General features: G+C 47.2%; 1 protein-coding gene across 8 annotated transcripts in view; it reads right to left on the bottom strand.

The window, feature by feature from the left end:
- Nucleotides 1-1846: 1846 nt before the first annotated feature.
- Nucleotides 1847-14195, bottom strand: part of OS9 (OS9 endoplasmic reticulum lectin) — a 24980-nt gene continuing 12631 nt past the window's right edge. Inside the window, exons 6-15 of one of the 8 annotated variants that reach the window (XM_073900763.1) lie at nucleotides 6823-7033; nucleotides 6603-6704; nucleotides 6302-6402; nucleotides 6074-6125; nucleotides 5197-5285; nucleotides 4701-5069; nucleotides 4315-4504; nucleotides 3225-3389; nucleotides 2940-3052; nucleotides 1847-2645 (exon numbers count right to left, since the gene is read on the bottom strand). In XM_073900763.1, coding sequence (XP_073756864.1) covers nucleotides 2520-2645; nucleotides 2940-3052; nucleotides 3225-3389; nucleotides 4315-4504; nucleotides 4701-5069; nucleotides 5197-5285; nucleotides 6074-6125; nucleotides 6302-6402; nucleotides 6603-6704; nucleotides 6823-7033 — 1518 coding nt within the window. In that variant the 3' untranslated portion in view covers nucleotides 1847-2519. Of the gene's footprint in view, nucleotides 2646-2939; nucleotides 3053-3224; nucleotides 3390-4314; nucleotides 4505-4700; nucleotides 5070-5196; nucleotides 5286-6073; nucleotides 6126-6301; nucleotides 6403-6602; nucleotides 6708-6822; nucleotides 7034-14195 lie in introns of all 8 variants that reach the window. The other 7 variants (XM_025883220.2, XM_073900761.1, XM_025883221.2 and 4 more) reach the window with 7 other exon arrangements.

Here is a 14195-nt window from a genome sequence, read left to right on the forward strand (position 1 = left end):
TCCCTCCTTCAGCTCAGAGACCCTGGACTCCCACAGTCCATCTCCACTTGACTTTTTGGTGGCAAAAGTTCACTCCCTTCCTCAGAAGCTTGAGTGTGAGAGAGTTTGTGGAGGAAGCAAGGGCCCCGGAGAGCATGAAATTACCACAGGGAACTGCAGGCCATGGGGAGTTCCTTTCATTTCCAGCCAGTGAAAAGTGGTCGGGGTGTCAGCAACCCCCACTGAAAATCCCAACACTAAGTAATCCACTGGCTTTTTGTCATTGGCTGCATCTTTGGCCTGGTGAGAAATGTGAAGGGTGTAGTGGATGGGATGACAAAATGCCAAGCCCTCCAAGTCGTGCACAATAGGAGTCTAGAAGGAAACTCCCTGGGGGGCTGAGGGGAGAAGTTGCCCTTTTACATCCATGCCACCTTCCCAGCTCACCTCGGGTGTCCTCACCTGGATTCCTGCCCGCCCCTCCTCACCGCCCCACCCCTGTTGCCACACACCCTGCTTCCCTCCTTCTGTTTGCCTTAGCACAGCTGGGGCAGACCAACTTTCTCCACGGGAGTTTCACCAAAAGCCAAAGGAAAGCAAAAAGGAATTTTCTATTGAAAGTACAAGATGATTAAATCTAGTGAGGTTTCCAGAACTCCGTTTTCTGATGATCTTGAGTCCATCCTCATCAAATCAAAGATAATCCTGCCCCAGCCTCTCTTGCTCTCCCATTCTAAAAGATTCCACTGTAGCTTCCGATCAGCGTTTGAGATTCCTTCTAAGACTCTTGCCTCCAAGTACCATCTAGTCTCCTCAGAACTCAGGAGCTGGTTCGTGAGAACTTATTGAGCACTTCCTGTGGGCCAGGTGCTGTGCTAAGAGTATGACACGCAGTAGATTTCCTTCCATACTCCCAACCACCATCGGAGGCCAGTGTGATTATCCACAACTTACCCGTGAGGAAACAGCTTGAAAAGTTAAATAACTCATTCAGGGCCCTGCTGAGTAAAGAGAGGAGTGGGGATCTGAACCCGGCATTTCGACTGCAGCTGCCCTTGGGAAGCATTCCTCCCCGCAAGATAACCCAGATGGATCTGGGGAAGCAGGATTTCGCAAGTCTACCCATTTACATTTCTCCGTAAAACAACGTAAGCATGACATGCAAAATGAGCACCCGGCTACATCCAGAAAGGTCGGTCTCAGACAACTTCCTTCAACAACGATAGAATCTCACTTTGACTTCTGGAGACCCAGGAGTTCAATGGCCTCTGGCTTACCTGTGAGTCGGTGCCATCTTCAGCAGAAAGATTGTACATCTCAGAGATGGAGAGCAAGAGGAGAAAGGGGGAGGTGAGGGGCCGTGTGTGTGCACTTGGCGACAGGGAGGAGGAGAGCCCTACGCAGACCCTCCCGCCCTCGGCATGGTAGGAAGCTGGCATAGGTGGGCAGCAGTGCCCTCTCTGGGCCTGGCAGAAATGACGTGGTATGGCAGGTGGGCACGGGGTGCGGGTGTCCAACAGAAGCTGCAGCACGCTGCAGGGGGCGTTCAGCAGGAGGGTCCCCGTGGTGGGGTAACTCCGGGCTGTGCACAACGCTTTCCGGATGTGAAGGAGGAGAGAAGGAATAGAAACAGAGGAGGGAGAGGAGGGACAACAGAACTACAGGGTGTCCGGTCGGGGGGGCTTTGTCCCTCTGTCCTGGTCTCTTCTGGTGCATCCCAGTCCCCACCGGTGCCACTTCGGGGGGGGGCGGGGTGCAGAGCACAGAATGCGATGGGAGAGCGTGCACTCCACCCTGAGGAGAACCCTCACGCCTGCTCGAGCCCCCACCCCACCTGCCCCCTGAGAAGAAGACACAGACTGATGGATTGATGGTCCAGTTATTTATTGAGAAACCTGATTGTTCAAGAACATGGTGGGTGGTTCTGTACCCCACCCTTTTCAGTGGCATCGTGTCAGGGGTGGTGGGCAACTCTGTCCCGTTTCCTCAGAAACGGAGGCGAAGGCACCTCAACTCGGAAGCCCGGATTGTAGGGAACAGTGTGGGCAGGGAAAGGAGCAGGGAATCCCAAGCCGATCGGAGGGAAGGGGGTGGCCCAGAAGAGCAGCTCAGGCAGGGTGTGGGGGGCCTGCTGAACTGCCCCCCTCTTCTTGCTCTCCCTGCCCTCCTTCAAAAGATCTCATCAACTCTCTAGGGAGGGAGGAGAAAGGAACCGACAAGTTAGGGGACCTGTACCGAGCAGCCAGGGAGAAAGGAAAGGGGCTGTGGAGAAGCCTGGGAGAGCAAACCCCACAGGCCCGCCAGGTCTTGCGTGGCTCTCAGCAGCAGCGGCGGAGGCGGAGGCGGAGGCGGCGCGCTCCCCCCGCCGCCCCTCTACACCCCCCAGGCAGGAGGCGGCAGGAGGCGGCAGGAGGACAGGTCCACAGCTCAGCGTGCCTCTGCTGTTTCGCCTTCAGGGCCCCGGGCGCGGGTTTGGGGAGGAGGCAGGGCCAGTCTGGGCAGGCTCTGCACTCCTTGGCCAGCCGACTGCACTGGTGGTCTCAGAAGTCAAACTCCTCCAGGTCCCCTGTGCCCTCCCCGCCGCGAGAGCCCCACACGCGGCGGTAATTGCTCTCCAGCTCCTTCTGCCGCTGCCGCTCTTTCTGCGCCTCCTCCGCTCCCTGCACCTGCGGGGAGGCCGGCGAGGAGCGGAGGTTAAGCGCGGTGAGCGGGGGTGGCTGCTGGTGAGCCAAGGGCGGCGCTCGGCGCCGGAGGGCCCGGGGACTGGCCCTGGGGGCCAGGGGGCCAGGCACCCGCACTTCGCAAGGGACGCAAGGGAACAGCGGCCCGAAATTCCAGTAGCTCAGAAGGGGACGAGGCTGGGACTGGCCAGGATGGGCCTGGCCATGCTCTCAACTCCACGGTGCGCTACAGCAGGGTGAAGGCTTGGAGAGCCAGGGCCGGGGTGGACTGCCTCTCACCAAGATATTGAAGAAAATCTCCTTGAGGTTTCTCGTGTCCTCGTCAGTCAGCCAACGGGCATCCTCCTCTGTGCCTTCTGCCCCCGGTCGCACGATTTTGATTTCAATTTTCCCTGGAAAGGAGCCACGTGGGCAGTGAGAGGAGAGGCAGGATGGGAGCTTCTGTGCAGGGCCCTCGGCCTCCCAGGTCCCCAGTGAGGTTTCCAGTCCACCTTGACCCAGCCCCTCCACCTCAGGCAGCAGGCCCTGCCAACAGCTCTTAAGTCAGCCAGCCCCAGGGCCCACCTTCCGCCGTGAGCCCCTCCCTCTCCAGCAGCTCTTTCACCAGCCCCTCGATTTGTTTCAGCTGTGGGTTTTCCCGTTTCATCTCGAGGACAGTCAGATCCTGATTGGGGCCTCCGTGACGGAGCTTGGTGACCCGGACCCGGACTCTGTGTTCAGGATCCTCCTCTTAGAGGGGGAGACACACAGGGAGACACAAAGCAGAGCCGTGACTCCAGGTTAGGGGCTGTGGTGGTCACCTCTCCCACTGGTTTGGGCAGTTTTTCATCACAAACACATAGATGAGATGAACCAGGGCTCAGAATAAATTAGTGCCCTCCCCTTCAAGCCTATAAAGCTCCCTCCACCAACTGCAGCCTCCCTTTTCCCTCCCGGACCAGTAATTCTCTGCCTGTCCCCTACAGGAAAAACGACTGTGTTTTCTGAGGCACCTGGGCCAACAAAGAAGTTTTGTTTTAAGAAGCAGGTTGGAAAACTGTGGTTTGGTACTCCACATGCTGGTACTCGAAAGACATTCCAAAGTTCATAGAAATAGTGGGATGGACGGTTTGAAAACAGAACATTCCATTTGGAATGTCTGATCTCATATGACCCTGTGGAAGGGAGATCAGGGGGTGCAAGAAGAAGCAATAACTTCAAGTCTGTCCAGGCAACGGGCTTATGAATGGCTGGGCTTGCCTATTCACACCCCACTGGCTGGGGCCCCTCCCAGCGCAAAGAGCTCATTGTTGATAAGCTGCGTCCTTCACCGCCGGGTGGTCTTCAGCACGCAGGCCCACTCGCAGTCGTTCTGTTACTGTCTCCTGACCACCGTGTGCCAGGAAAGTGCCAGGCACTGGGTGCACAGAAGCAAGCCAGAAAACAAGATAGACATGCTCTAGAAGCTGCTTCCCAAAAAGATGAATGAATAGGAGCTAACGAGGCAAAGGGATGGAGGCCGTGGGAAGAAGGCAGGTGTGAACACAGCGTTCCAGAAAGAAGGAAGGGAGTAAGCTCCCTCAGAAGGGAAAGAACACGATCCCCTCCAGGGTCCACCAGCTGAGGGACAAAGACAACGGGCCTTGACTGCCCCTCCCTGTCTGACAGCTCTTACCTGCTGTTTGGGGGGAGGGGGGAGGCTTTTTGGGGACAACCCTCCTTTTCCTGTGCTTCTTCACCAGCTCCGGACTCTGTTTTTCCTCCAGCCTTTTGATGAGTTTGTTGAGAGTGGACGTCAGGGCCAGCATCGCCCGGTCACGCTCGGACTCCTTCTGTAGCCCGTCTGGGCCCAGCTCCTTCTCTGTCTGGAGTGCCCAAGGCAGGAATGGGGAGTCAAGGGGCTGGGGGTGGTCAGTGGTCCACGCTCTCCAGGAGAGCACTAGCTACGTCCCAGCCCTCTCTCCGCGCCCCCTTCCCTAGGGCTCCCTTTGGGCCCTCAGGCCGGCCCAGCCCCCAGGAGCGGCGGGCTACGGGGGCGCAGGCGGTGAGAGCCCCGCGCACCTCCTGGATGATGTTCTCCAGTTCCCGCTCCATGCCGGCCTTCACCTCCGACCGGAGCCGGTCTCGGTCTGACGGCAGCAGTATCCCTTCCAGTTCCTTCTCAAACTCTCCCAGTAACTGCTGTTCCTCCTCATCTTCGTCTTCTTCCTCCTCCTCCTCCTCTTCTTCCACCTCGTTCTGATGATCCACGTCACTCTTTCCCTTCACCTCTGCTTCCCTGTGAGGGACTTCTGCAGCACCATCTGCAGGCTGCTCTTGGCCTCCGTCGGGCCTCCCCTGGGTGGACGGGGGCCGGAAGAAAGAGGTGGACAGTTGGGGTTTCGGGAGAGGCGCCAGGGCGGCAGACATACAGTGGAGCACGGTCGTAGTCTCGGGATGGGAAAAAGAAAGGGAGTTGGCTCCATGGGGCTCACTTCAGGCCCAGGTCAGGGGCGGTTGTCTAAGTGCTCCCAGCAGGGAGGCAGGGTCTCCCCCTCCCTTAAGCAGGGCCCATTACCTTTTTTGAGCCACCTTTCAGCTCCTCTATCAATCGAATCAAGTCCGCAGGGCTCCGGATGACTTTGACCTGCACATTGTTCTGAAAATCTGAGATGAAAGAGCAGGAGTGAACCAGTTATGTCCTAAATTCTATTTTGATTTCCTAAGGAGACCAAGGAAGGACGTGGCCCCCGCCTCCAGGAGCCACCCGTCTGGTCAGTGAGATGGGGCCAACATAGTCCCCTGGAGGGCACTGTCCTGAGGTGGGCCCAGAGGTGAGCGAGGGGATGCTAACGAGCTCCTGGCACTGGCACTGCTGGGTCCCGCTTACAACTACTCCAGGTTTTAGGCCCACGGAAGAGATTCTAGGGCCACAGACTCCTCCTCCCTGGATACTGTTCTGACCTTTCCACAAATACAAACCACTGATTGTCCACTCTGTTCCAGGCACTCTGCTATGAACTACAGACTCATTCTCTTAACCTCACAACCACCCTGTAAGGTAGGGGTATTACCCACTGTTGGGGGCTGAGGAAACAGAGGTGAAGTGAAATCACCCAGGATTACATTACCCACTGTTGGGGGCTGAGGAAACGGAGGTGAAGTGAAATCACCCAGGATTACATTACCCACTGTTGGGGGCTGAGGAAACGGAGGTGAAGTGAAATCACCCAAGATTATAAAGTCAGCAAGCAGCAGAACCACTGTGTCCTGCTATCTCCCTAGAAGGGAACTGCTGTCTGCAAACAGTATGACCTCCTGTAGCAATGAATTGGATGCTGGCCTGGCCACCCAACCTCCCCCACCAGTATTTAGCTCCACCCCACCCCCACCCCCACCCCCACCAACCGCAGAATACATTCAACCAGTAAAGGAGACAGGGAGGGTTCGCTCACCATGGGGAGGGCTGGGCGCTGGATCTGCCGCCTCAGGGTTTGGTTCCTGCTCCTGATGAGGAGAAAGGGCAGAGTCCACTGCACTAGGTGTTTATGTCTACCACACTCATAAGGTGGTGGTTGCGGGTGCAGCCTTGCCTCCCTAGACAGGTGTAGGTCACCTCATGATGACCTCAGCTTGCCCAGGGCCAGCCTCATCAGAGAAATGGCCGGGAAGCTGGCTCTCACCTCAGCCTGAGCCTCCTCTGCCCCAGGGGTCTGCTCCTCTGGCTCACGAAGCATCTTCCAGAAATCGGATTCCTTACCGTCATCCTTGGTGGGGCGTGCACCTGAGATACAGAGAACAGGGAGGAATCTGAAGGGAGGGGAGAAATGGAAGGGAGCAAGTAGAATGGGGTACATTCTCCTTCACTACTGCTAAGGCATCAGGACCCAGAGGACTTCCTCCCCACCCCAGTCAGTCCGTCCAGGGCAGTAAGACTGGGGAAGAGAAGAAACATTTCGTGGAGCTGGGGCAACAAGGTCCTACCTGCTCTCTCTGAGGGCACTGCTCCCTGCTGGGCATCACTCCACATGTGGGGCTCTGGGCCTTGCAGCTCCTCTAGGACTCTATCCCCATACTGCTTGGAGTCTACTGAGAAACAGTGTGTGGGCAGGACAGGCCCCGTGCCTCTGGGCTCTCCATCCCTTCTCTTCCGCCGGCCCCGCGCCATGTCACCTCTTCCTCTCCTGGCCTTCTCATTACTCACCAGCTTGCCTCTGGACGTAGGCCGTGTACTCCTCGGGCTGCAGGGCAGGGTGACAGAGAATGGCCTGGGGGGCGGCACTGGGTGGGGGCCGGAGGAGAGGGTGGGGGCAGAGCCGAGGCGTCCGAATGGTCAGCACATAGGAGCAGGACAAGGGCTCATCCACACGGTCAATGTAGTCCCCAGACACACCGGCACCCTCGTCACAGAGGAACTGCCAGGATGGAGAGAGCGGACAAACAGTAATTACCACCAATAAGGAGCTTTTGTTCCAGGAGCGGCCGCCTGTTATGTGGCACTTACTGTGTGTCTGGCTCTGTGCGTGCACTGTGTGGATGACACTTTACACACATTAGCCCCGTTAATTATCACAAAAACCTAGTGAGGGAGGGATGCATATTACAAGTTTGTGGCTCAAAAAACTGAGGTTTGATGCAGGTAAGGGACTCGGTCAGGTGGACCACTGATAAGTGGTAAAAACAGGAATCGAATTCAGGCAGCTTCCCTGCAGGTAACCAGCCAGTTTGTGTTTCACATTCTTGCTTTATATAAATACAGCGTATATATACTTATGTATTTGAGAGATATAGATACAGATATAGATATATAGATATATACACACAAACACAGTTGACCCTTGAACAATGCAGGGTATTAGGGACACTGACCTCCCCTCCACCCCCAGAGTCAAAAATCTGCCCAGAACTTCTGACTCCCCCACGACTTCACTACTAAGAGCAAGAGCCACAAGAGAACACTTTTTACTGTGATATACAAGTTCCTGGAGACAACTGCTCATGCCAAGACGATTAGCATCATGGAGTTTGGAGCAGATACCCGCGACACTTGAGCTCATCGCAACAGCAACAGCAGGTGGCTACAAAAGTGTTTCAGTCATACAGAATGTACTACGGTTTTATGCTGTTATGATTTACTACCGCATCCTTATGTTTGTTTACATTTCTCTCTTCCGTGAATGGCACCATATATGGTCTATAAGTCTGTGCACGAGTTTTGATGAATTTTAACTTTTATAATAGATTTGTGTATATTTTACGGTTGCAAATGATAGACTATTACCTACATATATTTCATGCACTCATGACATACCTAACTTAATTTTCTCAATATTTCTAGGCTATGTGGTTCATCTGTGAGTTCCTTCAAATTGTCATAAATCTCCAAAAAATTTTTCAATATATTTACTGAAAAAAATCAGCTTATAAGTACGCCCACACAGTTCAAACCAACTTTAGTCAAGGGTCAACTGTACTTATATGTATTTGAAATATATATATTCCTTTTGTGTGTGTACGCATGTATGTGTATATATATGATTAAAATTTTTCCCTGTAAAGACAATATTAAGAAAGAAAAAAGACCTCAAATCAGTAACTTAACCTTCTACCTTAAATCACTAGAAAAAGAAAAGCAAACTAAGCCCAAAGCAAGCAGAGGGAAGGAAGTAATACAGATTAAAACAAAAATAAGTGAAATAGAGAACAGAAAAACAACAGAGAAAAACCAATGAAACTAAAAGTTGTTTTGAAAAGATCAGTAAGTGACAAAACTTTGGCTAGACCTACCAAGAAAAAAAGAGAAGACTTAAATTAGTATAATCAGGAATGAAAGAGGGGATATTACTGTCGACCTTACAGAAATAAAAAAGGATTATAAAGAAATACTATGAACACCTACATGCCAACAAATCAGATAACTTAGATGAAATGGACAAATTTCTAGAAAGGCACAACTACCAAAACTGACTCAGGAAGAAATAGACAATATGAATAGACCCCATAACAAGTAAAGAGATTGAATTAGTAATCCAGAAACTAACCACATAGAAAATCTTGGGCCAGATGGGTCTACTGGTGAATTCCACCAAATATTTAAAAACCAATAAATACCAATCCTAATCAAACTCTTCCAGAAAAAAGAAGAGGGACTATTCCCCCAACTCATACTACAAAGCCAGTATTATAACCCAGATACCAAATCTAGACAAATATAACATAAGAAAAGGAAACTATAAGCCAGTATCTCTTATGAATGAGGACCCCAAATCGTCAACAAGATACTAGTTAATCAATTTTAGCAACCTATAAAAAGGGTTACACACCAGACCACATGGATTTATCCCAGGAGTGTAAAGTTGGGCTAACATAAAAAAATCAATTAATGTACTTAATACACCCTATCAATAGAATAAAGGACAAAACCCACATGATCATCTCAATGGATGCAGAAAAAGCATTTGATAAAATGTGACACATTGTCATGATTAAAACATTCAACAAACTTGAAATAGAAGAGAATTTCATCAACCTGGTAGAAGACATCTATGAAAAATCCACAGCTAACATTATATTTAATGGTGAAAAACTGAATGGTTTCCCCCTAAGATCAGGAATGAGACAAGGATGGCGCGCCTGGGTGGCTCAGTTGGTTGAGTGTCTAACTCTTGATTTTTCGGCACAGGTCATGATCTCGGGGTTGTGAGATCAAGCCACGTGTTGGCTCCAAACTGGGCGTGGAGCCTGCTTGAGATTCTCTCTCTTCCCCTCTCCCTCTCCCCCTTCCTCCCTCTCCCAGCTCTCTCTCATGCTCAAGCTCTTTCTCTCTCTCTCAAAAAAAAAAAAAAAAGGAATAAGAAGGATGTCTGCTTGTGCCACTTCCATTCAACATTTGACTAGGCCAATAAGGCAAGAAAATGAAATAAAAGGCATCAATATTGGAAAGAAAAAAATACATCTCCATTTACAGATGATTTTACATATAGAAAATCCTAGGGGCACCTGGGTGGCTCAGTCGGCTAAGCACCTGACTTGATCTTAGCTCAGGTCTTGATCTCAGGGTCAGGAGTTCAAGCCCCTCACTGGGCTGCATGCTGAATGCAGAGTCTACTAAAAGAAGAAAGGAAGGTGTAGGTAGGTAGGTAGGTAGGTAGGGAAGGAGGAAATCCTAAAGAATCTATTAAACTATTGGAACTAATATACAAGTTCAGTAAGGTTGCAGGATATAGGACTCGATTGTATTTCTATAACTGCAATGAACAATTAAAAATAAAATAATAGAAAATAACTCCATTTGCAATAGCATCAAGAGTAATTAGGAAGAAATGTGGCAAAAGAAGTGCAAAACTTATACTCTGAAAACTACAAAACATTTCTTAAAGAAGGTAAAGACTTAAACAAATGGAAAGATATCCAAGCTCATAGATTAGAAGACTCAATATTAAGTATTAATATTAAGATGGCAATCCTCTCCCAAATTGATCTTTACATTCAATGCAATCTCCACCAAAGTTCCAGCTGGTTTAGTTGTGGAAATTAACTGATCCTAGAATTCATATGAAAATTCAAGGGACTCCTAATAGCCAAAATAATGTGGGAAAAGAACAAAGTTGGAGAACTCACACTGATTTTATTTTTTTTATTTTTATTTTTAAAGATTCTATTTATTTGACAGAGAGACACAGCGAGAGAAGGAACACAAGCAAGGGGAGTGGGAGAGGGAGAAGCAGGTTTCCCGCGGAGCAGGGAGCCTGATGCGGGGCTTGATCCCAGGACCCTGGGATCATGACCTGAGCCGAAGACAGACACTTAAAAACTGAGCCGCCGAGGCACCCCTCACACTGATTTTAAAACTTGGTACAAAACTACAATAATCAAGACAGTGTAGTAATGACATAAAGACAGATATATAGACCAAAGAGATAGAATTTAGAGTCCAGAAATTAACCTTTACTTTTATCATCATTTGATGTTTTGAAAGGTAACCAAGATAATTCAGTGGGAATCCTCTTTTCAACAAATAATGGTGGGTCAACTGGATATCTACGTGCAAAAAAAAGGAGTTGGACCCCTACCTCCTACTATATATAAAAATTAACTCAACATGGATCAAAGACCTAAATATAAAACTATAACATTTTCAGGAGGAAATGTAGGTGTAAGTCTTCATGGCCTTAGATAAGCTAGTGGTTTATTTGATAGGACATCAAAGGCCCAGGCAACAAAAAATAGGTAAATAGGAATTCATCAGAATTAAAAGCTTTTGTGCTGCAAAGGACACCATCAAGAATGTGAAGTGACAACCCAAAGAATGGGAGAAAATATTTGTAAGTCATGTATCTAATAAAACTTGTATCCAGAATACACAAAGAAAACTTACAACTCAATAATGAAAAGACAAATAATGCAATTTAAAAACAGGAAAAGATCTGAATAGACATCTCTCCAAAGAAGATACACAACTTGCTAATAAAGCACATGAAAAGATGTGCCACATCTTTTACCATCAGGGAAATGCAAATCAAAACCACAATGAAATGCCACTTCATACTCACTAGGATGGCTATAGTTTAAAAGATAAAAGCAAATGTTGATGAGGATGTGGAGAAATCCTCATATACTACTAGTGGGATTGTAAGATGGTGCTACTGCTTTGGGAAAAGTCTGGCAGTTTCTCCAAAAGTTTACTGTATGATCCAGCAGTTCTACTCCTTGGTATTTACCAAGAGAAATGAAAACCTATGTCCACACAAAATCTTGTTCACAAATGTTAAAAGCAGCATTGTTCATAAAACTACAAAGTGTAAATAACCCAAATGTCCACCAAGTGATGAATGGACAAACAGTATGTGGAACAGTACTTGGCAATAACATGTAAGAAAGTAATGGTGATGCTACCCATGGATGATCCTTGAAAACATAGTAAGTGAAAGAAGCCAGACACAAAGGTCACATATTGTATGATTCCAGTCACATGAAATGTCCAGAAGAGGCAAATCTGTAGAGACAGAGAGATGAGACGTTGTCTAGAGTGGTGGGTGTGGTCCAGGGGACAGTTTGATGGAAAGTAACTGCCAAAGAGTAAGGACTTTCTTTTAGGGTGGGGAAGATGCTCTGAAAGTAATTGTGGTGATGATGGCACAACTCTGAATATACTACACACCACTAAACTGCGCGCTGAATTGCATGGCATGTGAATCATATCTTTATAAAACTCTTACTGAAAAAAAAAATACTACATAACTTCTTACTCAGCTGAAAGAAGAGGTGGCATGATTTAGACAAAATGAAAGAAAATAAAAGAAAGGAGAGAAAAAGAAACAGAACAGGTAGAACAAAAGAAAGCATAAAATAAAATGTTAGAAGTAAATCCAAAAAAATATATGAATTTATATATATATAAAATAAATGGTTAAAAATTTCTAAAAATACAACAATATGCTGTTTACAGAACACATTTAAGACATAAGAATTTAGAAAGGATAAAAGTAAAAGGATGAAAAAAATACAGTAAACAACTCAGTGAAAGCTGTCACACAGTTCTATTACCACACAAGAGACTGTAAGTAAAAAAATTAAGATAGAGAAGATCAATTCATAATGTTAAAAGTTCAACTTATGAGGAAGATAATTTAAATTGTATGTAAGTCTTTATCTTCCTTATTGTCTGTCTCTCCCAACTAGAGCAGGAATTTTTGTCTTTTTTGTCCACCAAAATATCCCTAGCAGGGCGCCTGGGTGGCTCAGTTGGTTAAGCAACTGCCTTCGGCTCAGGTCATGATCCCGGAGTCCTGGGATCGAGTCCCGCATCGGGCTCCCTGCTCAGCCGGGAGTCTGCTTCTCCCTCTGACCCTCCCCCCCCATGCTGTTTCTCTCTGTCTCTCTCAAATAAATAAATAAAATCTTTTAAAAACAAAATATCCCTAGCAACTACAACAGTGCCTGGCACATAAAGCCCTCAATAAACATTTGTTGAAGAAATGAATGGATTGCCTCAAGATACATAAAGCAACAACAGACAGAATAATGAATAAATTTAAAGAATAAGGAATAACAGACAAGTCAATAATTATAGCAGAAGACAAATGATTGAACAGCACAATTAATAATCATGACCTGAAAGACATACAGAAAACACTGTACCTAACAACAGAGTACACGTTCTTTTCTAGCACAAAGAAACATTCAGAGAAACTGACATATACTGGGCCACTTAACAAGTCTCAACAAATTTCAAGGACTCAAATGGTACAACTACCAGATAATCTATGTAATTATGAGATATATAAGAAAACCAGGGAAACCTGAAGATATTGAATATTTGATAATAATAAGGAATTACTCTTAATTCTTTAGTGTGATATGGTATTGTAGTTATGTTTTTAAAAGAACTTTTTTATTATTTACTTATTTGTCAGAGAGAGAGAGAGCACAAGCAGGGGAGTGGGAGAGGGAGAAGCAGGCTCCTCACTGAGCAGGGAGCCAGATGTGGGACTCGATCCCAGGACCTGAGATCATGACTCGAGCCAAAGGCAAACGCTTAACCGACTGAGCCACCCAGGAGTCCCTAAAAGAGCTTTTTTAGAAAAAAAGATTTATTTATTTGAGAGAGAGAGAGAGAGAATGAACGTGTGATGGAGGGAGAGGCAGAGTGAGAGGGAGAGACAGAATCTCAAGCAGACTCCATGCTCAGCGGAGATCATGACCTGAGCTGAAACCAAGAGTCAGACGCTTAACCTACTGAGCCACCCAGGGGCCCCTAAAAGAGCTTTAACCTTAGAGGGATAAATACAGAAATGTTTATGGATGAAATGATGTCTGTAATTTCCTTCCAAATAGTCTGGGAGTGGAGGCGGGAGTGGAGGGAGGTGGGCAAGAAGATAGATGAAATGAGACTGGACATATTTGTTGAAACTAGATGATCACAGGAGGTCATTGTACAATTATCCCTGATTTTATATATTTCTAACTTTCCAAAATAAAGGTTTTACAAGGACAATCTTAAATACACATAAACTGCACCCAGCATTTATACTTTTAAGACATATTTACACATGAATATATGTATAATGTAATAATCTTTTATAATAACAAAAACTGGAGGGAAAACTATTTACTCAGGACAGCAATGGTGACAAAATGATGGGACGTTGATCCAGTGGAATAATATGCAGATGTAAAAATGAAAAACAAAGCTCTAGATGTAAGGCCATTGAAAGATCTCTAAGAATTATTGTCAAGATATATAAAAACAAGGTGCAACATGTGTTTAATATACTATATGTTGTGTATAAAAAAAAGAGAGAAAAAGAAGTAAGATTCTCTAGTCATAACTGCTTGTGAACCACAAAGGAAGGCAAGGAGTGCACGTGAAACACTAAGAGCAAGGTGACCTGTGGGGGGTGGGGCATGAACGGGAACTGCGCAGGTGGGAGATAAGTTTGGGAGGGGGAATTCTCCTTGCACAAAAATTCCTATATTGTCTGGGTTTTCAGTTATGGAAAAGTATTATCCATTTGAAATTTAGATAAAGATACAAATCAAAACCACAATGAGATACCACCTCACACCAGTCAGAAT

Source organism: Callorhinus ursinus, unplaced genomic scaffold (genome assembly GCF_003265705.2).
Source record: "Callorhinus ursinus isolate GAN/ISIS: 27379988/994484 unplaced genomic scaffold, GSC_fseal_2.0 scaffold14, whole genome shotgun sequence".
In the NCBI taxonomy this organism is placed as follows: domain Eukaryota; kingdom Metazoa; phylum Chordata; class Mammalia; order Carnivora; family Otariidae; genus Callorhinus; species Callorhinus ursinus.